This window comes from Myxocyprinus asiaticus, chromosome 3, assembly GCF_019703515.2.
Source record: "Myxocyprinus asiaticus isolate MX2 ecotype Aquarium Trade chromosome 3, UBuf_Myxa_2, whole genome shotgun sequence".
NCBI classification, from domain to species: Eukaryota; Metazoa; Chordata; class Actinopteri; order Cypriniformes; family Catostomidae; genus Myxocyprinus; species Myxocyprinus asiaticus.
The window spans coordinates 48,960,447-48,987,949 of record NC_059346.1 but is presented as its reverse complement, the minus strand read 5'-3'; the positions used below and the strand labels follow the sequence as shown (position 1 = coordinate 48,987,949).

At 39.8% G+C, this 27,503-nt stretch overlaps 1 protein-coding gene across 1 annotated transcript; it reads right to left on the bottom strand.

Annotated features, from left to right (window-relative positions):
- Positions 1-621: 621 nt before the first annotated feature.
- Positions 622-27,153, bottom strand: LOC127421324 (GAS2-like protein 2A). Its single transcript, XM_051664330.1, is given in 6 exon segments — positions 622-3,469; positions 19,868-20,126; positions 20,608-20,704; positions 22,433-22,540; positions 25,953-26,179; positions 26,390-27,153. Coding segments are annotated over 6 exon segments (2,739 nt in total). The 5' UTR covers positions 26,742-27,153; the 3' UTR covers positions 622-1,773.
- Positions 27,154-27,503: the final 350 nt, after the last annotated feature.

Genomic DNA, 27,503 nt, shown 5'->3' with positions numbered 1-27,503 from the left:
GTCTGTCTTATTCATCCTCTGAGTCAGTGGACTTGCAAGAAGCAAAATTTCATCTTTTTATCCAAAGTCCACAAAATTGAGGTTCTCAGAGTATCATGGCTGTCACAATCCTTCAAAGATATCTTCAAAGTGCTCCTCTCCACTGACAAGAGACTGGAGATGAAAGGAGTTGGAGGGAGGGAGCACAGCTGCTGTAGTGTGACAGACTGCAGTTCTGATGAAGCTATTAATAGCTCCAGACTTATGCTAAGAGTTATTTATAAAGCCAGTAGCCAAAAACACTGATGCACAAGGTGACTTGGAAACTCCAAGGAAGAAACGCTAAAGAGATGTTCGGTGGTGCTGACATGTGTTGAGTTCACAAACAGCACACCGTGTCAAATGCTTATGCAATGATGAAATAGGAACAAATTTGTAACTTATGAAATCTAAAAACACAGAAACTAATTTGTCTGTGAACTGAATGCCTTTGTGTGCAAATCTGAAAGAGGCTTGAATTTTCATGTTGCAAACACCCACACAGCTCAGATGTCAGATTATTAGTTTTCATTTAATGGGGCAGGTTCCTCTGTTTTGTTGCCCACAGCTACAAAACACCTTTTTATGGAATAACATCTGATCCTTAATATGTCTGCAGGTCCCCAGGTGCTTTGAACAACAAAAATGGATATTTATTCAGACAACCTTTCCAAACATTTATCTAGGGCCCTTATTTGAATAACGCTACAAGTCAAAACCAAATTATATGTGAAAGAGCTAAGAACTTTTGCATATGAAAAAAAATTAAAAATTAATAAGTGCTGAAACTGATGAAGTAAACATCTTTGCATATAGTGCACATAATTAACATAAACAGACTTGTTAGACCCCAAATAGAAATGTAAAACAGCATAAAAATCCCATACAATATTTGACATACACAACATGGCAACATAATTGCTATGGCAATACAACTATTACTGTCAAGACGGTTGTTATAAAAGAATGAATATGACATTTTTTTATACATAAACAATCAACAAACCATCAGAATATCTAATCTATGGTTTAAAAAAAAAAAAAGATTTCAAGCTCTGATGAAAGTTCTATGCTTTATGTAAAAGATTCTGACTTGTAGGCTTTCTGTTAAATGCATATCAGTCATCACAACTAATAAATTAAAAGAATAATGGGTATGATAAGTTAGTAGGTTTGGTCTAGGCAGACTACAACTGCTTATGCTGCTGCTGCTACAGAGCAAGTATGAAGACTTGCTACTTCTAGAACATACACAGACATGCTGCATAAAGCATGTAAGAAACGCTGCTGCCATTACACAATTAGAAATACATACAATCCCAGTTAAGCAGAAGCAGATCTAGACTAGTTATTCTGGGGAGGATGGGGGTTCTAGTGAGAAAACTCTTGTAGCATGCTGCAGTGAAACCGGCTTACCTCCAAGTTACTGAAGCAATTTAAATGGTAGACGAAGAGAGAGTCCGGTTATTGATAGGCAAACTGACTATGTGTCAAAATACCAGTCAGATTGGGCCATAAAGTATGCGAGTCGATTAGCTAACAGATTACATGTTCAAAGGACCAGGATCAGATTGTGCCATGCAGAGGTGTTATGACTGACCTTAAAGTCATTTTTGAATGGTATGTAAAATAGTCCCTAACCAAAATATGGCTTAACTGAATTGGCATTCAAAGTTTCAATACACTCCAAAAAATACAAAAAGTGTCAATTTTTTAAGATTAAACCCAGGATTCCAGATCTTGATGTACATGCGGCTACTGGTTTGCCCTTTGGCACCTTGTCGCTCTTGGTGTCGACACATGGGATTTGGGTGGAGTCCAAGTGTTTCCTTGAGAGTTGTCTGTGCTGAAAGGTCCATGTGGTAAATCATTTCCTCTCTGGGATTAAGAATCACCGTCTTTGCAGCTTATTCTTTTGTAGAAAACTGGTTTTGGAATCTTTGAGGGTTCACGGTCAGATCTGTGGTCACGTCTAGGTCGCACACATGGTCTTAGTTTCAGCTTGTAGATAGATGGCACTCTCTCTGGCTTCTTTAAGGATCTCCTTTGTTTGAATGAAGAACTCCTTTGCTTTTTTGAATGTTCACTTCCTACACTTGATACTTTGCCATGGATAACCTTGGTTTCTACATTTGGCTTGTCCACTAACATCTTCTCATGTTCAGCAGTCTCCTTTGAATCCATGCTGGGCACCAAGGAGGACCTCAAACTGGTCATACAAGGTTTGGAGACCTTAAGGTGAGATGAGATAGTGTGGTCTTCCACCACCTTACTTCTGAGACCCTGAGCAAGAGTATTAACCCACTTTTCAACAGACACCTTCTCCATCTTCCTTTGTCCACTGGAGAGCTCTGCAATGACTGCATCAAAACTAGCCCCATTTCCACTGTTGGGTGTGCAAGATGAACGAAGATGTAGTGCCTGATCACGATTTGCTGATATGTTGGGGACAGAGGCTTTACAGTGGTCAGGAGTCTCAAAGTGTTTTTCATCTGAGCTGCTGTTGACATCTGAATCAATGCTTAGCTGTTGTAGATTGGACAAGATTTCCTCTTCCAGGCTCTTGTAGAGAATGGTTTCCTGAGCAGGGCTGAGAGGAGGAGGAGTGAAGAGATAACTACTCTCCATCCCACCCTCTTCAACACCTGAATCTGTTTTAGACTTCTGAGAATCAGGGACGCTTTCAGAAGAATTACTTAAGTGAGAGGACTGCACCATGTTTGGCGTTGCTAGGGACAAGCACTGTACCTTATTGCTTATTGATCTACCTCCACCTTTCTCTGGTTGGCATTTCTCATTTACTCCAAGATTATTTTTCGTTTTAGCTGAAAATTCCACCAAATCATCTCCCTGGGTTTTCTTAATTGCCATTTTAGGTCTGGCCAGTTGAGCTTCTGGGTTGACACCAATTACCCCTTTAGAAATAGAAAATGTGCAAATGAAATCTGGACTTTTTTGGTGACTCCAATTGTCCTCTGGCTCATTAATGGTGATGTTTGGAGGTTTGGGGCACAAATGTCTATTACTAGGGGGACTAGAGTGCTGAATTGGTGTGAAACTCTGGAAGACCCTTCCTGGGCTTGCACAATCTTGCCTGTCTGAGACAAGGTGTGCTCTGTCCTGGGAATCTTGTCCAACTGAGGAATGCTGTCTCATCTTGGAGACAAAATGTGATTTGGTCCAGGTTTGACCCAGATACTTCTCAGGGCCTTGGTGGTGTTGGATCTGATTAGAGTTCCTCTGAAGGACTAGGGGAGTTTGAGGACTTTGTCTCTCAGGTTGTGGTGTGGTAGGACGATGGGTAACCCGTGGGAGACTGCTAGTGATGTGAGGTGCTGGAGATGTCCGTGTTGCCTCTCTACCTTTCCTACTTGAGGAGTTTGTTATCGAGCTGTCTTTACTGTCAGTGCCAGTGTGCATAGGAGATGGTGTACACGGTCTCTCCCTTAATCTGGAAAAATACCCATACAAAGCCTTGTCAGTATCTGTGACTCTGCCTTTCTGCAACAGCTGTGAAAAGTAGGATGTATATACAGTTGTGCTCAAAAGTTTGCATACCCTTGGAGAATTGGAAATATATGTACCATTTTTAAAGAAAACATGAGTGAGTAGGCAAAACACATTTCTTTTATTTCTTATGGGATTCATATTCAACTGTAGGTTATAACAGAATGGCACAATCATAAAACAAAACATGGCAACAAAGAAAAAAATAAAATGACCCCTGTTCAAAAGTCTGCATACCCTTAGTTCTTAATACTGTGTATTGCCCCCTTTAGCATCAATGACAGCGTGCAGTCTTTTGTAATAGTTGTCTATGAGGCCCCAAATTCTTGCAGGTGGTATAGCTGCCCATTCGTCTTGGCAAAATGACTCCAAGTCATGCAAAGTCTTTGGTCGTCTTGCATGAACCGCACGTTTGAGATCTCCCCACAGTGGCTCGATGATTTTAAGGTCAGGAGACTGTGATGGCCATTCCAGAACCTTCACCTTTTTCTGCTGTAACCACTGGAGGGTCAACTTGGCCTTGTGCTTAGGGTCATTGTCATGCTGGAAAGTCCAAGAGCATCCCATGTGCAGCTTTCGTGCAGAAGAATGCAAATTGTCTGCCAGTATTTTCTGATAACATGCTGCATTCATCTTGTCATCAATTTTCACAAGATTCCCTGTGCCTTTAGAGCTCACACACCCCCAAAACATCAGTGAGCCACCACCATGCTTCACAGTGGGGATGGTATTCTTTTCACTATAGGCCTTGTTGACCCCTCTCCAAACATAGCGCTTATGGTTGTTACCATAAAGCTCTATTTTGGTCTCGTCACTCCAAATTACAGCCAGAAGCTGTGAGGCATGTCAAGGTGTTGTCGAGCATATTGTAACCAGGCTTTTTTGTGGCATTGGTGCAGCAAAGGCTTCTTTCTGGCAACTCGACCATGCAGCTCATTTTTGTTCAAATATCGTCGTATTGTGCTCCTTGAAACAACCACACTGTCTTTTTCCAGAGCAGCCTGTATTTCTCCTGAGGTTACCTGTGGGTTTTTCTTTGTATCCCGAACAATTCTTCTGGCAGCTGTGGCTGAAATCTTTCTTGGTCTACCTGACCTTGGCTTGGTATCAAGAGATCCTCAAATTTTCCACTTCTTAATAAGTGATTGAACAGTACTGACTGGCATTTTCAAGGCTTTTGATATCTTTTTATATCCTTTTCCATCTTTATAAAGTTCCATTACCTTGTTACGCAGGTCTTTTGACAGTTCTTTTCTGCTCCCCATGGCTCAGTATCTAGCCTGCTCAGTGCATCTACGTGAGAGCTAACAAACTCATTGACTATTTATACACAGACACTAATTGCAAATTAAAAAGCCACAGGTGTGGGAAATTAACCTTTAATTGCCATTTAAACCTGTGTGTGTCACCTTGTGTGTCTGTAACAAGGCCAAACATTCAAGGGTATGTAAACTTTTGATCAGGGCCATTTGGGTGATTTCTGTTATCATTATGATTTAAAAAGGAGCCAAAAAACTATGTGATAATAAATGGCTTCATATGATCACTATTCTTAAATAAAGGAGTTTTTTGCATGATCAGTCATATTTTCAAAATCAATGCCAAAATTTCACAATTTCTGCCAGGGTATGCAAACTTTTGAGCACAACTGTATATGAACAGATATTGATGATTAAGCACTTATAAGGCAGATTTTAAACTCAAGCCCATTTTATCCAAGTAGGTATAGCTGCAGGCCAGAGATCTCCTAATGGGGCAGGATATCCAAAAGAGGGTGGGGCTACTCCAGAAGGGGTGTGCTTACTCCAAAAGTGGGTCACACCAACTCTAAAAGGAGGCATCACTTCCACACACGGTTAGGGTTAGGGAAAGGATTAGGGGCTCCCTATATCTTTGGAGCTTCCACCTGCAGCTATATCCTTATAATTTTATTAGATCAAAATGGAGAAGATAAATGGACACTTTGTGGACATTTCATATTTTATACAACCAAACAACCTATTCAAGGGCCTACACGGAATCTACACAGAACTTCACAGAAAGCGGCACAGATTTGAGCAGATTTGGAATGCCTGTCTAAAGGGTTAAAAGTTCTGCTGCTAAAATCGGTCTGTGCTCACTGAAATTAAAATCATCATGGAGGTTCATTTCTTGAATTAAGCGTTGTTTATAAATTCTTCTTATTTTATTAGAGGAATTTAGTAGACAAGACTCTGGTGGTAATTAAATGTATGATAGGGGGACTGTAATAATGGTAATAATAATACAAAATAATAACCCATGTAATTACATCCTTGCAGGGGTCTTTGCTGTAGAGTGTGGCATGGCTAATGAGATATTATGATGAAGTGGAACAAGTTTGACTCATAGCGACTGTTTAATTTCTTTACGAGCATCCTCAGTTGTAAGTTAGATAATAAACCATACAGCATTCACACAATAATCACCTTCTCTGTCTCAAACACACAAAAGCACAATGTTATGCTTATGCCTTAGACTTTAGGGTGCTGTTAAGCATTGTTTGGATGTTCAAGATTCCGACACAAGTAATATGTCCGTAAAAATTCCTCTTTTGTAAGTCGCTTTGGATAAAAGCATCTGCCAAATGAATAAATGTAAATGTAAAACATCCAAGGATTTAAGTGGATTTCTAGTATCCTTTTAGCCAGATCTATGACTGAGAGAAAGGTTTCTATTAGACAAGTCACATTTCAAAACTAGGTTCTGACAATATTATACACGAGAAAATGTTTAATATTTAATATTTAAACTCAGCATGAAATCAATATCTAAAGGTGCAGTATGTAAGATTCAGAAACCCTTGTTATTAATGATACCTGTGGTCGTTAAGTGAACTGCAGCCAGCTACCTGTTGCTTGTGCACACACTCCATAGCAGGGTTCGGCAACCTTTTTGACATGGAGTGCCATTTTTTATTTCACTGGTCAATGGCCTCAGACTCTGGAGACATTAAAAGACACTTACGTGCTCAAGCTGAAACATTTACATTTATGCATTTGGCAGACGCTTTTATCCAAAGCGACTTACAGTGCACTTATTACAGGGACAATTCCCCTGGAGAAACCTGGAGTTAAGTGCCTTGCTCAAGGACACAATGGTGATGGCTGTGGGGATTGAACCAGCAATCTTCTGATTACCAGTTATGTGCTTTAGCCCACTACGCCGCCACCACCACTCTCTGAAACCTCTGATGCGCCTGCGAGCCGGGGACTCGATTTGGACGGCACGTCGGGAGATTAAATCCAGCGTCAACTGTCCAACATCTTGCAACATTACGGCGATGGAAACAAAATTCTCTGAGTTGGTCACAAGAGTGTTGGATGTTGAGAAACGAATCGATTATCTGGAATCATCGGAAAGGGAATTATCCGCTAATCCGCCCGCATCCAAAACAGACTTGGAATACATTTTGGAAAAACTTGAATATTTCGAAATATGAACCGAAGGAATAACATATGAATTGTTTTCATTCCTGAGCATGAAGAAGGCAGAGATATGGTGAAATTCCTACACGAGCTCTTCTCGAGTCTGCTCGACATAACAGGCCCTAAACTGGAAATCGAGCGAGCTCACAGAGTCCCGGCTCGCAGATCTGCTGAGGGAGACAGGCCCCGATCAATTCTGTCCAAATTTCTGAGATCATCCAATAAAGATCTCGTGTTGCGCCAGGCGAGGAGCAAAGGAAAACTTTCTTGGAAGAATCACAATATTTTCTTGTTCCCTGACTTTGCGAATTCGACAAGAGAGAAACGCGATTGGTTCAAGGAATGTAAGAAACTCTTATATCAACGGAAGATCGCTTTTGCACTGATGTTCCCAGCCAAACTGAGAATAGACACCAGGGGCGGCAGCAAATTATTTACATGTCCAAAACTGGCATTCTCCTTCATAAATACATTGGACATAGAATAGTGGACTTACGTAGAATAATTGGAATAGTGGACTGACTCGCTGTTCAGTGACTCAATTGTCTGAGGAATCTGGCTCTGCCTAGCGGCTGGAGTTTGTTTTGTGGAATGACACTTCCTTCAAGAAACTTTTGCATTGACGGAAGATCTCTTCTACACTGATGTTCCCGGCCAGACTGAGAATGGACATTAAGGATGACCGCAAAATATCTACATGCTCACATAAAGGACGTCTTTTATAAAGTTGATGGGCTGAGTAAGTCATGGTGTATTTTTGTTTTTTAATTTTTACGCGGCCTCCAAGTGAATTTGACTCTTGATCATCCGAGGAACCGGGATGCTGGTTCCGCCTAGCGGCTGGAGTTTGTTTTGTGGAATAACACTGCTTCAGGACAGTGTTGTGGATGAATCTGTTCATTCTTTGTGTTTTTGTCTCCTGTTGGCTGGAGTTTGTTTTTGTGGAGTATTTTCGCGGGACATTGGAATGATTACGTCATCTGCTGCACTCATAACAGCTGGTTCACTGAACACTTGAAACACTTTGTTTGTCCGAGGAAACTGAACGGCTTTATATCAGCTGGAGTTTTTTTGTGGAGGAACAAACCTTCAAGACAGTTCTGTGAATGAATCTACATGTTTTTTTTGTTTATTCTGCCTGTTGGCTTGGGTCTGTTTTACAAAGTATTTTCTGTTATGTAATTTTTGCCTCACAAAATTTGTATAGAAGCACCGGACTTGAGCAATCCGATGGCAAAGTTGTCGTGGGGGTTCTTGCATGCGTACATGGACCTTTTGAGTTTGGAGGGATTGACGCCGGTTGGCACTGTCGTAGTGTTAATGCGTACATTTTTCTTTTTTCTGTTTGTTTTGTTCGGGGGGACGTTCGGGATTTGAATATGGTTTGTATAATCTTGTTTTTGACAGAAAATTTTTTTTGTTTCATTGTTATATCAATATGTCAAATGTTATTATGAGTAGGTTATCTCTCTCCACATGGAATGTGAATGGATTGGGGCACCCCATAAAAAGAAGGAAGGTTATTTCTTTTCTTAAGCATAAGAAATATGATATAGTGTTTCTTCAAGAAACACATCTTTCCTCGCAGGAAGCCGAACAATTTGGGAAGATATGGGGTGGACATGTTTTCTTTAGTGCAGGCTCAAGTAAGAGTAGGGGAGTCATTACATTGATAAGTAAGCATCTACAATTCAAATATCTCAAACAGATTAAAGATACATTTGGAAGAGTCATTGTTGTTTTAGGAGAAATTCAGGGGCAAAGTCTGATTTTGGCTAATATTAATGCACCTAACGCTGATGATCAGGGCTTTTTTATAGATCTTGAAGGGATGTTGCAAGCTGCTGGCACCCCTCATGATATAATATTGGGAGGAGACTTTAATCTTTTGATGGACTCAGTCCTTGATCATAATGAAGCAAAAGTGTGTAAGCCCCCTAGAGCAACACTGACACTTCACAGGATGTGCAAAAATCTTGGTCTTGCAGATATCTGGCAACTTTGAACCCATCTGGTAGGGACTATACATTTTTGTTTCATCAGTTCATAAGATTTATTCTAGAATAGATTTTTTTTAAATATCTAAATCCTTCATTTCATCTGTTGTTGATTGCTCAATTGGAAACATCTTAGTCTCAGATCACGCCCTGGTGAGTTTAGAGATGTTGCCACATATGGAGAAAAAGAAATCATATAGTTGCCGCTTTAATGTATCCCTGTTGCAAAATACTGATTTCCAACTAATGTTAAAGACTGAAATCAATGTTTATATGGAGACCAATTGGTTTAATTGGGGTTTAAATGTTGATTTTATATATATATATGTTTTGCATTTCCTTGTTATTGTATGATTTAATAAAAAAATGTTAATGTCACAAAAATTGTTTTTTTTTTATTTATTTATTTGTGTTTTTTACCCAATCTGGAATGCCCAATTCCCAATGCGCTTTTAAATCCTCGTGGTCGCATAGTGATTCGCCTCAATCCGGGAGGCGGAGGACGAATCCCAGCTGCCTCTGCATCTGAGACAGCCAACCCGCGCATCTTATCACGTGGCTTGCCGAGCGCGTTGCCACGGAGACATAGCGCGTGTGGAGGCTTCACGCCATCCACCGCGGCATCCACGCTCAACTCACCACGCGCCCCACCGAGAACGAACCACATTATAGCGACCACGAGGAGGTTACCCCATGTGACTCTACCCTCCCTAGCAACCGGGCCAATTTGGTTGCTTAGGAGACCTGGCTGGAGTCACTCAGCACGCCCTGGGATTCGAACTAGCAAATCTTTTACTACTGAGCTACCCAGGCCCCACAAATTTGCTTATTTGATTACTGATCCAGTGTTGAGGGTCAGTGATGAGGAGATGTTGCTGCCCATTCTAACCACCTGGCGTCTGCTTGACAGAAAGTCCAGGATCCAGCTGCACAGTGAGCTGTTTAAGCCCAGAGCCCGGAGTTTCTCATCAAGCTTCGAGGGAACTATGGTGTCGAATGCTGAGCTGTAGCCTACAAACAACATTCTCACATAAGTGTTCTTTTTTTCCAGGTGGGAGAGAGCAGTGTGTATTGTAGATGCAATGGCATCATCAGTGGAGCGGTTGTTGCGGTAAGCAAACTGCAATGGGTCTAGTGATGGAGGCAGCACAGAGCAGATGTAATCGCTGATTAGTCTCTCAAAGCATTTGCTGATGATGAGGGCCAGTCATTAAAGCAAGTGATTTTGGATTGCTTTGGAACAGGCACAATGGTGGACGTTTTAAAGCATGTGGGGACTACAGATAAAGAGAGGGAAAGGTTGAAAATATCCATAAAAACACCAGCCAGTTGGTTCACACACGCTCTGATGACGCGGTCTGGAATGCCATCTGGACCCACGGCTTTGTGGATATTCACCCGTCGGAAGGATCGGGTTACATCCGCTACAGAGACGGAGAGTGAACTAACCTCTGTAGCTTCGGCCGCAAGAGCTCTCTCCTCGAGGGCGGTGTTATTTCCCTCGAAACGAGCATAAAAAGTATTCAGCTCATCCGTGAGAGAGGCAGCGGTGTTCACGGCGGAGTTTTTATTCCCTTTAAAGTCCGTGATGATATTAATTCCCTGCCACATGCTTCTAGAGTTGGTGGTGTTGAACTGTCCTTCAATCTTGTTCCTGTACTAACGTTTTGCTTTTCGGATTTTTTGGAGGGCATATCTGGCTTGTTTATGCTCCTCCGCGTTCCCGGAATTAAAAGCGGAGGTCCGCGCATCAAGTGCCGCGCGAACATCGCTATTAATCCAAGGTTTCTGGTTCGGGTAGATCCGTATTGTTCTGGTCGGAACGACGTTCTCTACGTAATATACGTCCTCTATGTCCAATAACATGCACTAATGAATTATCCACAATAAAACCAGGGATATGCGTTAAAAGAGTAAATACACTCACTGAGCACTTTATTAGGAACACTGTGGTCCTGCTTGCCCGACGTGGTCTTCTGCTGTTGTAGCCCATCCGCCTCAAGGTTTGACAGGTTGTGCATTCTAACATGCTATTCTGCTCACTACAATACGGGGGGTTATCTGAGTTACCATAGCACAGGTGTCGGCAACCTTTTTGACATGGAGTGCCATTTTTTATTTTCCTGGTCAATGGCTGTGCCGACCCCCACAAAACAAAAAAATAAAAAACAAACATGCACTTGTATGTGATTTTTCTAAGTTTGAGTCCACTTGTGAAAATGTTTCTATTTTGCATTTTTCGAATTTAATCATTTATTTTTCAGTACAAATGATATTATCAGCATAACAGTTTGAGTGAAATATTTGTGCAAAACCCAATGATTATGATATAATCATGATTCTGCATGAGAATTTTCAGAGCATCTTGTGAAAGAGCTTTAATGAAAGAAAACCTGCCCTTTTGTTCAAAATGAGTTAACACAGTTAATGTTACAAATTTGCTTATTTTATTACTGATCACGAAATTGTGTGAAATCTTTAATATTTCTTTAATAATGTTGTGCTGGGAGCCGGACGTTTGCTGGATTCCATCTCTAAGATAACGTTACCTAGTATTGCAGTTTGTTGTCACTGTTGAATAGTGGAAGAGAAGCACTGAGGCAAGGCTCTCGGGAGCGCGCATAAACGTCACATACTTTGGATTTTCCCGGGAAAACCGACCCGCTCCCTTTGCATGAAAATCAGTCTACAGGCTTTAATAGGCAAACTAGAAAGTCCGGGAAGGGCTCATTTTTTAAGTTGCGTTACATGCCGTTCACACATTGGTAAAAAAAGGCGAATATTACATGAAAATTGTTACATATTGCACATTTAACCTACACCTACTTATTCATGTGATTATCTTATCAGCCAATCATTTGGCAGCAGTACAATGCATAAACGAATGCAGATACGGGTCAGGAGCTTCAGTTAATGTTCATATCAACCATCACAATGGAGAAAAAACTTTATCTCAGTGACCGTGGCATGTTTGTTGGTGCCAGACAGGCTGGTTTAAGTATTTCTGCAATTGCTGATCTCCTGGGATTTTCACACACAACAGTCTCTAGAAATTACTCAGAATGGTGCCAAAAACAAAAAACACCCAGTGAGTGGCAGTTCTGCGGATGGAAATGCCTTGTTGAAGAGAGGTCAATAGACTGATTCGAGCTGACAGAAAGACTATGGCAGGGGTCGGCAACCTATTGCATGCGTGCCAGCATTGGTACATGGAGGGGTAATCTCTGGCACGCCAGCAATGGCGAGAGAGGAGTAGACTCTTTTATTTATATATATATTCCGCTCCTGCATTCCAATATATATCTTGATGTAATCCTTCCTCATGATCATGCAGCATGTTTTCATGAGCTGAATGGGAGGCTAAACAAAAAGTTAAAATATGACGAGACTGCAGTAGACCCAACAGACTCGTGCAGCACGTGCAAGACATTTGCGCATCACGAGCCGGCAGCGCTTCACTTTCGGTTAATCGCGCAAGTAAATGCACCCGCTTTGCTTTGGTCAGGCTGCGTGGTTGACAGCCTACATTCAGAGTTTCATATGTTTCTTTTTGTTTTCAGAACAACACGTGATGTCAAAGGAAAATATCACTATTTATCCTTGAGATTTCCAACCAGCATACAGGTACACCCTCCTTAAACCATGGTCACACTCAAAATTACATTAAACGATTAAAAGAGAAAACATAAAATCAGAGTCTATTCAAAATATACATTAAACCTGGGAATAAAGTTTTAGGATTTTGCAGGTGCGATCCACTGAAAATGAATAAATAGCTGATCGGCTTGTGATGTGCAAATGGCCTGCACACATAGCGCGAGTCTCATCACACTTTAATAGTGTTTAGCCTCCCATTCATCTGATGAAAACACACTGCATGATCATGAGGAAGAATTACATCAAGATGTAGACTGGAATGCAGGTGCGAAAAACTTCATATAAGTAAAACAGCCTGCTTCTCTCTCACTGTTGCTTATGTGCTAGTGATTACATGATTACAATGACATAATATAAGAAATATTTAAGATTTCACACAATTTCGTGATCAGTAATAAAATAAGCAAATTTGTAACATTAACTGTGTTAACTCATTTTGAACAAAAGGACAGGTTTTCTTTCATTAAAGCTCTTTCACAAGATGCTCTGTGAAAATTCTCATGCAGAATCATGATTATATCATAATCATTGGGTTTTGCACAAATATTTCACTCAAACTGTTATGCTGATAATATCATTTGTACTGAAAAATAAATGATTAAATTCGAAAAATGCAAAATAGAAACATTTTCACAAGTGGACTCAAACTTAGAAAAATCACATACAAGTGCATGTTTGTTTTTTATTTTTTTGTTTTGTGGGGGTCGGCACAGTCATTGACCAGGAAAATAAAAAATGGCACTCCATGTCAAAAAGGTTGCCGACACCTGGGCTATGGAAACTCAGATAACCCCCCGTATTGTAGTGAGCAGAATAGCATGTCAGAATGCACAACATGTCAAACCTTGAGGCGGATGGGCTACAACAGCAGAAGACCACGTCGGGCAAGCAGGACCACAGTGTTCCTAATAAAGTGCTCAGTGAGTGTATTTACTCTTTTAACGCATATCCCTGGTTTTATTGCGGATAACTCATTAGTGCATGTTATTGGACGTAGAGGACGTATATTACGTAGAGAACGTCGTTCCGACCAGAACAATACGGATCTACCCGAACCAGAAACCTTGGATTAATAGCGATGTTCGCACGGCACTTGATGCGCGGACCTCCGCTTTTAATTCCGGGAATGCGGAGGAGCATAAACAAGCCAGATATGCCCTCCAAAAAATCCGAAAAGCAAAACGTTAGTACAGGAACAAGATTGAAGGACAGTTCAACACCACCAACTCTAGAAGCATGTGGCAGGGAATTAATATCATCACGGACTTTAAAGGGAATAAAAACTCCGCCGTGAACACCGCTGCCTCTCTCACGGATGAGCTAAATACTTTTTATGCTCGTTTCGAGGGAAATAACACCGCCCTCGAGGAGAGAGCTCTCGCGGCCGAAGCTACAGAGGTTAGTTCACTCTCCGTCTCTGTAGCGGATGTAACCCGATCCTTCCGACGGGTGAATATCCACAAAGCCGTGGGTCCAGACGGCATTCCAGGCCGCATCATCAGAGCGTGTGTGAACCAACTGGCTGGTGTTTTTATGGATATTTTCAACCTTTCCCTCTCTTTATCTGTAGTCCCCACATGCTTTAATACGTCCACCATTGTGCCTGTTCCAAAGCAATCCAAAATCACTTGCTTAAATGACTGGCCCTCATCATCAGCAAATGCTTTGAGAGACTAATCAGCGATTACATCTGCTCTGTGCTGCCTCCATCACTAGACCCATTGCAGTTTGCTTACCGCAACAACCGCTCCACTGATGATGCCATTGCATCTACAATACACACTGCTCTCTCCCACCTGGAAAAAAAGAACACTTATGTGAGAATGTTGTTTGTAGGCTACAGCTCAGCATTCAACACCATAGTTCCCTCGAAGCTTGATGAGAAACTCCGGGCTCTGGGCTTAAACAGTTCACTGTGCAGCTGGATCCTGGACTTCCTGTCAAGCAGACGCCAGGTGGTTAGAATGGGCAGCAACATCTCCTCATCACTGACCCTCAACACTGGAGCCCCGCAGGGCTGTGTTCTCAGCCCACTCCTGTATTCCCTGTACACACATGACTGTGTGGCAACACACAGCTCCAATACCATCATTAAGTTTGCTGATGATATGACGGTGGTAGGTCTGATCACTGACAATGATGAAACACCCTACAGAGAGGAGGTGCACACTCTGATACACTGGTGTCAGGAGCACAACCTCTCCCTCCACGTCAGTAAGACAAAGGAGCTTGTGGTGGATTTCAGGAGAAGAGAAAGAGAACACAGTCCCATCACCATCAATGGAGCACCAGTGGAGAGAGTCAGCATCTTCAAGTTCCTGGGTGTCCACATCACTGAGGAACTCACATGGTCCATCCACACTGAAGCCGTTGTGAAGAAGGCTCATCAGCGCCTCTTCTTCCTGAGACAGCTGAGGAAGTTTGGAATGAACCGCCACATCCTCACACGGTTCTACACCTGCACTGTAGAGAGCATCCTGACTGGCTGCATCTCTGCCTGGTACGGCAATAGCACCACCCACAACCGCAAAGCACTGCAAAGGGTGGTGCGAACTGCCAGACACATCATCGGAGGTGAGCTTCCCTCCCTCCAGGACATATATACACCAGGCGGTGTGTGAAAAAAGCTCGGAGGATCATCAGAGACTCCAGCCACCCGGGCCATGGGCTGTTCTCACTGCTACCATCAGGTAGGCGGTATCGCAGCATCAGGACCCGCACCAGCCGACTCCATGATAGCTTCTTCCCCCAAGCAATCAGACTTCTGAACTCTTGATCTCCCACGATCAAAATACATCAGCACTGCATTTTATTACTCTTACTCTTATATCTCACACCGGACTGTCATAAATTATATTATTATATATTATATTCTCTCTTAACAACACACTGGCAACTTACTATCAACCGACAGCCTGAATGTCAATACAGTACAATACAACCTACTGTACATTTTATATATACTATATATACTTCTTTTATTGTATAATGTGTATTCTATATTGTGTGTATTGTATACTGTACATTGTATGTTATTATTTGTATATTGTGTTTTGTGTAAATATGTGTATATTAGATTTTATATTGTGTTGTGTAAATCTGATGTTTATTGTAAATTGGTATATGTCTCATCACTGTCACGACTACTATGTTGCTCGGAACTGCACCCAAGAATTTCACACACTATTGCACTTGTGTATATGGTTGTGTGACAATAAAAGTGATTTGATTTGATTATTCCAAGGCAAAAACAAAATTATCTTTGTAAACTTTTATCAAAATATAATTACTTGTTCCACCTCTGAAATGTCTTTCCTTTTCCACTGATGTCACCTGGGCCTCTTGGGCTATTTGTTCATTTTTAAATATTAATATATATATATTTATTACAGTTGAAGTCAGAAGTTTACATACACTTTAGCCAAGTACATTTAAACTTAGTTTTTCACAATTCCTGACATTTAATCGTAGAAAACATTCCCTGTCTTAGGTCAGTTTGTCGAGGGGGGCCTGGATAACAGCGAGTATTGACGCTGACTACCACCCCTGGAGTCACGAGTTCGAATCCAGGGTGTGCTGAGTGATTCCAGCCAGGTCTCCTAAGCAACCAAATTGCCCAGTTGCTAGGGAGGGTAGGGTCATATGGGGTAACCTCCTCGTGGTTGCAATGAGTGGTTCTCACTCTCAGTGGGGTGCGTGGTAAGTTGTGCATGGATCGCGGGGAGTAGCATGAGCCTCCACATACTGGGAGTCTCCGCGGTGTCATGAACAATGAGCCACGTGATCAGATGTGCGGATTGACTGTCTCAGAAGAGGAGGCAACTGAGACTTGTCCTCAGCCACCCGGACTGAGGTGAGTAACCGCCACCCTGACCTACTAAGTAGTGGGAATTGGGCATTCCAAATTGGGGAAAAAAGAATGTGAAATGTCAAAATAATAGAAGAGAGAATGATTTATTTCAGCTTTTATATCTTTCATTACATTCCCAGTGGGTCAGAAGTTTACATACACTTTTTTAGATTTTGGTAACATTGCCTTTAAATTGTTTAGCTTGGGTCAAACATTTTGGGTAGCCTTCCACAAGCTTCTCACAATAAGTAGCTGGAATTTTGTCCTCCAGACAGAACTGGTGTAACTAAGTCAGGTTTGTAGGCCTCCTTGCTCACACATGCTTTTTCAGTTCTGCCCACAAATTTGAGGTCAGGGCTTTGTGATGGCCACTCCAATACATTGACTTTGTTGTCCTTAAGCCATTTTGCCACAACTTTGGAGGTATTCTTGGGGTCATTGTCCATTTGGAAGACCCATTTGCAACCGAGCTTTAACTTCCTGGCTGATGTCTTGAGATGTTGCTTCAATATATCCACATAATTTTCCTTCCTCATGAGGCCATCTATTTTGAGAAGTGCACCAGTCCCTCCTGCAGCAAAGCACCCCCACAACATGATGATGCCACCCCCATGCTTCACGGTTGGGATGGTGTTCTTCGGCTTGCAAGCCTCACCCTTTTTCCTTCAAACATAGTGATGGTCATTATGGCCAAAGTTAAATTTTTGTTTCATCAGACCAGAGGACATTTCTCTAAAAAGTAAGATCTTTATCCCCATGTGCACTGCAAATTTTAGTCTGGCTTTTTATGGCAGTTTTGGAGCCGTGGCTTCTTCCTTGCTGAGCAGCCTTTCAGGTTATGTCGATATAGGACTCGTTTTACTGTAGATATAGATACTTCTCTACCTGTTTCCTCCAGCATCTTCACAAGGTCCTTTGCTGTTGTTCTGGGATTGATTTGCACTTTTCGCACCAAACTACATTAATCTCTAGGAGACAGGATGCACTTCTTCCTGAGCGGTATGATGGCTGCGTGGTCCCATGGTGTTATACTTGCGTACTATTGTTTGTACAGATGAACGTGGTCCCTTCAGGCATTTGGAAATTTCTCCCAAGGATGAACCAGACTTGTGGAGGTCCATAATTTATTTTCTGAGGTCTTAGTGGATTTCTTTTGATTTTCCCATGATGTCAAGCAAAGAGGCACTGAGTTTGAAGGTAGGCCTTAAAATACATCCACAGGTACACCTCCAATTCAGTACACTTCCTATCAGAAGCTAATTGTCTAATTGCCTAAAATAATTTTCTGGAATTTTCCAAGCTGCTTAAAGGCACAGTTAACTTAGTGTATGCAAACTTATGACACACTGGAATTGTGATATAGTCAATTAAAAGTGAAGCAATATATACAGGTGCTGGTCATATAATTAGAATATCATCAAAAAGTTGATTTATTTCACTAATTCCATTCAAAAAGTGAAACTTGTATATTATATTCATTCATTACACACAGACTGATATATTTCAAATGTTTATTTCTTTTAATTTTGATGATTATAACTGACAACTAAGGAAAATCCCAAATTCAGTATCTCAAAACATTTGAATATTGTGAAAAAGTTAAATATTGAAGACACCTGGTGCCACACTCTAATCAGCTAATTAACTCAAAACACCTGCAAAGGCCTTTAAATGGTCTCTCAGTCTAGTTCTGTACGCTACACAATCATGGGGAAGACTGCTGACTTGACAGTTGTCCAAAAGACGACCATTGCGACCATTGACACGTTGCACAAGGAGGGCAAGACACAAAAGGTCATTGCAAAAGAGGCTGGCTGTTCACAGAGCTCTGTGTCCAAGCACATTAATAGAGAGGCGAAGGGAAGGAAAAGATGTGGTAGAAAAAAGTGTACAAGCAATAGGGATAACCGCACCCTGGAGAGGACTGTGAAACAAAACCCATTCAAAAATGTGGGGGAGAACCACTACGCACAGACGTATGCAAGACATGGGTTTCAGCTGTCGCATTCCTTGTGTCAAGCCACTCTTGAACAACAGACAGCGTCTGAAGCGTCTCGCCTAGGCTAAAGACAAAAAGGACTGGACTGCTGCTGAGTGGTCCAAAGTTATGTTCTCTGATGAAAGTAAATTTTGCATTTCCTTTGGAAATCAGGGTCCCAGAGTCTGGAGGAAGAGAGGAGAGGCACACACGTTGCTTGAGGTCCAGTGTAAAGTTTCCACAGTCAGTGATGGTTTGGGGTGCCATGTCACCTGCTGGTGTTGGTCCACTGTGTTTTCTGAGGTCCAAGGTCAACGCAGCCGTATACCAGGAAGTTTTAGAGCACTTCATGCTTCCTGCTGCTGACCAACTTTATGGAGATGCAGATTTCATTTTCCAACAGGACTTGGCACCTGCACACAGTGCCAAAGCAACCAGTATCTGGTTTAAGGACCATGGTATCCCTGTTCTTAATTGGCCAGCAAACTCGCCTGACCTTAACCCCATAGAAAATCTATGGGGTATTGTGAAGAGGAAGATGCGATATGCCAGACCCAACAATGCAGAAGAGCTGAAGGCCACTATCAGAGCAACCTGGGCTCTCATAACACCTGAGCACTGCCACAGACTGATCGACTCCATGCCACGCCGCATTGCTGCAGTAATTCAGGCAAAAGGAGCCCCAACTAAGTATTGAGTGCTGTACATGCTCATACTTTTCATTTTCATACTTTTCAGTTGGCCAAGATTTCTAAAAATCCTTTCTTTGTATTGGTCTTAAGTAATATTCTAATTTTCTGAGATACTGAATTTGGGATTTTCCTTAGTTGTCAGTTATAATCATCAAAATTAAAAGAAATAAACATTTGAAATATATCATTCTGTGTGAAATGAATGAATATAATATACAAGTTTCACTTTTTGAATGGAATTAGTGAAATAAATCAACTTTTTGATGATATTCTAATTATATGACCAGCACCTGTATATATACACTGTATAAAATGTACAAACTTCATGTATTCATACAAATTAATATGATGTCATGAAATTCCATATACTGTATAAGTCCTGTCCTACATTTTTTTTTATACAGAAGTAAAATGAAACAGAAGTGACTTAAAAATGCAAGAAAATCATGAGCGTATTGCATGAACATTCTCACAGCAGAGTATAATAATGGGATATATATCATGTTTTTATATAACTATTTCGAAACACACTATAATCACTATTTCATTTCTATGTGATTTTCAACGAATGTTAGTTGACATTAAAGGAAATGTTCACCCAAAAATGAAAATTCTGTCATCATTTACTCACTCTCATGTTGTTCCAATTCATTTTTTTATTTGTATTTTTTTGTGGTGAACTATCCCTTTAAGACCTTTGGTTACTCCCATTGGGCACTTACTTGTTAGGAGAGAGGCTATTTCTCCGGCGGCTGGGCTGATATTCAGGGTCTGGGGAGTAGAATGAGTGTGGGGGAGAGGGTCCTGCTCTCTGAGTTTTGTAGGGGACAGAAGGGGTCCAGACAACTGGCTGAAGAGGGGACTGAGATCGGCTCAGCAGAAGAGTGGTCTGAGAAGCACACTGGGCATCAGGTCGTGGTGTGGTTACCCTCTCTTTGATCTCATGCACTGGAGTGGCTGGACGCTGAGTCAACTTATGGACTGATGTGTGTATATGTATGTGGGAGAGAGAACGAAATTAAAGCAAGACGTCATGACTGATCTTTTTCTAGGAAATACTGATCTGATTCTATTAAAAAGCAGTACTTTTAGTACACCTGTATGTGTTCTGTTGCATGATTCCACTAATATGTATCATAATAACAAAGTTAAACTACTCAATAATAAAATACTATATATACAGTATATATAAACACTAAAAAAACACTTCACTTTAAATTGCATGTCTGCATTAGCGGTACTGTCATATTTGAGCACATTTGGGCACAAATTGTTGTGCTATATTGTTATGGCATACAGTAGCTGCCATACTGAAAATACGTGATTTTTTTATTAATACTAAATAAAACATATTAATACTACATCTTGAAAAATTTGAAAAATAATAAACTATTTATTATGAAGTACATTTTTTGATACAATCTTAGTGGTTTGTTGTGTGTTTGTGTGCATTTATACATACTGAGAGAAGTGCAGCGGCAGGGGTCATGCTTGTCAAGATAGTGCTCCAGGGTGTCCCATCCACCGCCCACTCGCACCATAACATGATTCCTCAAGACCTACACACACACACACACACACACACACACACACACACACACAAACATATCTTAATCAAAAGTTATAAGCAAATGCCATCTGCAGTTGATTACTGATCCAGTCTGTTTATAAGCCAATTTTTCCATGTTACTATTTACGCAAAACATTTGCATTCATTTCTGCTTGACAATACATCTGACACATATATTCATATATTCACTGACATATTATAGTCACAGGGAAATAGGGAAGGCCAGGTTAATTGTAACATTTATTTTTCCTTCCAGTTTTCTTCATAACACACAACCATTACAAATGTATATGCATTTCTTAGTCATAGTATGTTTAAAATGTTTACACTGAGTAAGACTTGAGATTAAGATAACAATATTAAATTTAATACAAGCAGTCAGTGGTTGAGAGCAATTGTAACACTTGAAAACATGACATTAATCACACTAAATCTTAAATTAAAGCACCCCTCAAAGTAATTATATCATTGATTTACCATATATTAATATTGCTGAAAAGATTTCATCTTTATATGGTGCTGATTCTTTTAGCTGTCAAGAATAATATGAATTTGAAGCAAAAGTCTAATTGGTGCCTACATTATAATTATAATTAGTTAAATCTATTTTATTAAAATATATTGATCAGCTGATAAGTCCAGAACAGTCTTCATCCAGATACTTTAATGAAAAATTGTTGATTACATATTTAAGATTCAATCTTTCAATTCAATCATAATATTTTTATTTCAAAACTAGTGTTATAATTGCCCTTGATTTCACTGCCATGATGAAATCTTGTTTAGCTAGCTATTAATAGCTACCAGCGACAGTGTTCACATCTGCCATTCATTTCGACTTTTTAACTACATATTATCATAAAATAGATGTCATTCGATTACATTTTTTAATCGTGATTAATCGCATAATTTTTTTTAAATTGAATCACAATTAATCGCAGATTTTGGAAATACTGAAATTTGACACACATATATATATATATATATATATATATATATATATATATATATATATATACTTATTTTCCTGTCAAAATACATTTATTTCCATGTTAGGAAAGAAAAGAACAATACGTAGCACTATAATGCTTTATTAACATTTTCCAAACAAAGCCTTCCACAATATAATGATAGGAATGCACTAAAATAGCATCAGTTCAAGTAACATTAAACGTTTCCCAAAGTCTAAGTGGGAGTTTGACTTACTAAAAGAACTAGTCTCCACATAGGTTGCATATTCATTGCAATGGCCGTTAAATCCCTTAAACTGTCATCCTCAACAATAATAATCTACCCATAGATGGTGGCTATCCACTTTGTTACAGCAATCGTGAAGCCGTGTTCATGATTCATATCAGAGCGTCAACGCCAGCTTCACGCGCTGCTATGAACTCATGAACTGCTATGTTGTGTCCATCAGTGTAATGAGTCCGGGCGGAAACATTACAAAGATTCCGGCCTTTTCCGACCAGTGTTTATGCTGGTTTATGCTGTATTATGCTGTGTTAAACTTTTTTAATTAATCGCATGCATAAATGCATTAACTCTGACAGCTCTAGTTTAAAATCAAGAGCATCTTGACTTTATACATGCAGAGGGAGAGGCAGAGAAAGAACTATATACATTGAACTAATTTAGTGTGTTACAATAGCCTCTGGTCTCCCCTACTGAGAAAATGACAGAAAGAGAGGAACAAAGAGAAAGATGTTTCAAATACCCGCACAAATATAAGAGTGTTGGAGTCTCCGACCCTGTATTTGCCCTCTGATACCTTCACCATGGGGAACTGGGTGGGGCAAGTACAGCGGCTTATCAGGCACTGGACCTGCACACAAACAAACTCAAAGCTCAGAGCTCAAATGTTATTGGAATGATCCACACAACTCTGTCACAGAATTCTCAGTAGTCTGCTGTAAACTAACACTTTTAAAGCCTCAATAAATCAGAGGAAAAGATCCACAAATCAAAATGACAATCAAAACAAAGGAACTCATACATCATTTGTAATGGTAAAAAGAAGCATCAATAACAATCGATGGATGTTCAGCTTTTGCCCTTTATGTGTACTTGTATTCTTCAAGCATTCTCTTGTGCGCTGTATCTGTTGAACAGTGTGTGTTTAAAACTCAAGGCTGGTAAACAGAAGGTTGCATGTTCGATCCTCCAAGCAATGAGGTGTCACAAGTGTGCCCTTGAGCAAGACAATTACTTAATTACAGGTCATGCTGGATAAAACCATCTGTTAAATTACTAACACACAGCAACTGTGACAAAGGAACACCGTTCAATAGACTAAAAAGTGTGAGTCGCACAAATAAATGTCATATTTCAATCCAAATTCACAAGAATAAAGTAACAAATTATATTTTGCACATAGAAAATGAAGCCTATTTTTGGACCGTCAAGATTTTTTTGCATAATGACTGACATTATTTTCATGACAATTAATAACATTTCCCCCAAAATTCTTATTATGTAAGGCAAAAATTTTGTATTGTAATACATTACTGCAATCCTGTCCAGACAATGATTTTTTATTATAATAAGCATAAATAAAATTAAGTAAATCAAACACTACTATGAATACTTTAAATTAAAAAAATCTAGCGTATATATTTATAATATGTAAATAATAATTTTGATTGCATTGCAAGTAATGAGATTTCTACACATTACAGTACTACGAAGGAGGAGGATGTGATGAATTGTTATGAAAATAATGTTACAATGCAAATAAAAATCTATATCAAAAACAGATTCCATTTTCTTTATGAAAAATATTTTTTATATGTATTTTATATTAATTGTTCTTTTGATTTTGGGGTAAAATATGAACCAGCATTTCCTACCAGCTTTTGTGAGATTCACCCAAAAGTTTTAGTTCAGAAATAGTTCAGCCAAAAATGAAAATTCACTCATTGTTTACTCACCCTCGTCTTGTTCTAAACCGATCTGACTTTCTTTCTTTTTCTTGACCCAAAGGGAGAAATTTTGTAAAACAAATTGTGCTCAGTGATGCCATGCAATGGCAGTGGATGGTGACCACCTCTTCAAGCTTCAAAAGGACACAAAAGTATAATTCAGATGAATAATAAATTATTCAATGTGACATGCCTTGTTCTGAAGGAATACGATAAGGTTTGGTGAGAAACTAACCGAAATCGAAATGCTCGCAAGATGGTACGGTGGCCGTGAAGTGCAAAACAAAACTACAAATCTAAAAACACGATGGCAAATCCTGAAACAAAACAACAAGTTAGAAAACACAACAGCAACTCAGTGGGAGTTGAAACTGAAAGGGTAGTTTCTCACCTGATTGGCTGTGTGGAGAATGCCTGGTCTTTCTTCAGGACTGGTTCTCTGCACACTTGCGCAATTATTTCAAAATTCATTCCAAATGCTCTGAAAATTTTACTGAAAATTGTGAGTGGTTTGTCACTCAGTAAAACAGTAATGGGACACTTTATAACAAAGAGAGCAAAAACAGTGAGCGGGAAAAATTTTAGGTACAATGTTTGTCTACGGTGTGTTCATTCATTCAATTGACTTGCATATTCTAATATAACAAACACTGTTATTAAAAAAGCATTTTCTCATTCTAAAGGTTGCAGTACACTGCCGGCGTGATGGCTCACTTGCTACATTTGAAGCCAACATGTCCAATTATGAGTACAGTGTTGAATTATTTTAGAAAAAATAATTGCTGGAATTTTACCAAGATATTATATTCTTATTGTAAAGGTTGTAGAAGGCTGCTATTATGCTGATTTACTGTAGGTGAGATTTTCCCAGGATGTGGAATTACACATATACAGTATTCTATTATTTTTTTAAATAATAAAAATAATATAAACAACAACAAAACAAAACAAAAACAATGTAATTTAGTCAATCACACCACTGGAAGCCTGCTACAACCTTTGTAATGTAAAAATGACATCTTGATTAATTTTAGTGTTTTTTAAAATAACTGAATCCATATAATTAGATATACTTGGAAAATCTATCCATTGGCAGCAACCGGAACATTTATATAATTTTGATTTTTACATTTTATTTTAAACAACAGTGTTTTTTAAGTTAGAACATGCAAACTGAATGAACGCTTGGATGCCACCAACATTTTAGTGCAGTTTGTGGTCTTTAAGATGATCCCTTACACACTAGATGAACTATGTGACCATAGATGAACATCGTGCCTAAAACTAACTTTTCCCACTAACTGTTTTTACTCTCTGTGTTATAAAGTTTCCTGTTACAGTTTTCCCAAGAGATAAAACACTCCAAATGATTTAGTTTTTCAGTCAGTGACCTTTTGGCATGGATTTTGATATAATCAGTGAACCAATCCTGAAGAAAGGACTCGGTCTCATTCACACGGCCAATCAGGTGAGAAGCTGTGGAACCTATCCTTTCCGTTTCGACTGAATTGCTGTTGTGTTTTCTGAATTGTTATTTTGTTTTTGGATTTGCCGTTGTGTTTTTAGTTATGTTGTTTTGTTTTGCACTTTATGGCCACCGTAAGATGGGGCATTCAAGCTAAAACGTACATGTTTGGTACAATCGGACTACCACAGAGATATTAATAACAGAAAACAAAACAAAGATGCACACAAACCAGAGAACCGAACTTACAAATCTTGTCTGAAGAGTTTGAAGTCGAAGAGGAGATGCATTTCTATGACCAGCCTTATTTGTATTCGCTTGAATGCCCCATCTCAAGAGCGGATGCAGCGTAACTGCTGCTCTCGTGCACTCTCATGAATGTGCATAGGACAGCAACAGTCGGTCAAGATTTTCACTAAATAATACGTTAGATTTTGGTTTATTTCTCACCAAACCTTATCGTATGCCTTCAGAACAAGACATGAGTCGCATGCAATAGTTTATTAGACGTCTAAATTATACTTTTGCATCCGTTTGAAGCTTGAAGCGGTGGTCACCATCCACTGCCATTGTTTGACATCACTGAGCAGGGATGGTTCTAGGTTTCTGGGGGGGAGGGCATCAGCCTGCAAATCCTGGAACCGCCCCTGTCACTGAGCACAAATGTTTTTTTTCACAATTTCTCCCTTTGTGTTAAGAAAAAGAAAGAAAGTCATATTAGTTTAGAACAACACAAGGGTGAGTAAATAATTACTGAATTTTCATTTTTGGGTGAACTGTCCCTTTAATTGAATCCTAAAACCTTAATTTGCATTCAACACAACAGTAAACATATTTATTAAACACTACACCATCTCATCCAGGTTCTGGATGTTTATGAAGCGCCTCTGAGGTTTGGGCTGCACGGTCTCCTCCATCTCCTCACGAATCTCCTCCTCTATCTCCTGCTCCAGCTGAATGAGGACTGGGGAAGCCATGCCGAAGCGAGAGGCCCGTCTGGCCACCTCAAGAAGGCACAACACAAAATTCTTCTCATTCTTACGCAGGACAAGGTCATCTGTCTCAAACATAAGTACATCTGTGATGGGGGTAGGGTGAAAGATGGCAACAGAAAACAGGATTACGAAAATATAAGGACAAACGTTTTAATAATTAAGTTTCAACATTTTCAGTTCACTATTTGTAAACTTACAGCGCTGTCTAGTGGTATGGGCAAGAATGGCAAACTAATGATTTTCTATAAAGCAGATAAATCGTTTCTCATTTACATTTGCAGTTTAAGGAATACCTGGAATGTCCATTTCTTTTCGACACCAGTTGATGAAGTTCGTCACATTATCCCGGGCCAGGAATGTTGTTGGATGGGCAGAGCTGACAAAAGTGACGCCAGAAGCGGGCAGCTGCACCTCAGTGAGTCCGATCCTCTTCAGAAAGTCATCCGCCACGCGTGTCACATTGTTGGCGTGTGCACACAGCAGCGCCCCGGTCTCTAACACCTCCAAAATATTATTCACCTGAATGTCAATGTTGTATAAGTCCCCCAGCCATTCTGCCAAGTCCTCTTTCATTGCATACAGATACTCCTCACTCGATTTGAAAGGCTTGACGCTTTGACTGGATGCATGCTGAATTCCAGACATGATGGAATTAATTTAATCGACTCAAACACGCATCGAAGTAATCAAATGTTGGGGGAAAAAACAAGACTCTCAGAAAAGTTACGTTAGTAGTAGCCTACAACGTCTAAAAAAACTCATTTCTACTCGGTTCCACAGTAAATATTTTGCAGCGCTAAATTTCAGTGTAAACATGCATGTATGAAACCGCATCAGTCTGATGGTGCAGACTTGTTTTGCAAAGTTTCTGCGATTTTAATGTGTTGTCAGGGTGTAGTGAGCGCTGAATCGTCCTTGGTTACCAGATAGCGAATCCAAACACTCCAGTTAACCATTTACTGTCCACACGTGTTCTTTGGAGAAAGAAAGGGTAACTCACTTTTGCAGAGACAGGACATTTCTGTATGACATAGAGAAAATAAACAGTGATTGTAGATGTGAATGATGACGTGTCTTATTATTAAACACTGACTATGAACACAAGCTTGAGGTTTATAAGTAATTCCAGTAACACTACAATAAGGTCCATTCGTCAACATTAGTTAATGCATTAGGTATCATGAACTAACAATGAACAATGTATTTTTACAGCATTTATTACTCTTAGTTAATGTAAGTTAATAAAAAAATTGTTCATTGTTCATGTTAGTTCATAGTGCATTAACTAATGTTAACATACAACTTGGGATTTTAAAAATGTATTAGTATATGTTGAAATTAACATGAACTAAGATGAATAAATGCTGTAAACGTATTGTTCATTGTTAGTTCATGTTAAAGGAGTCA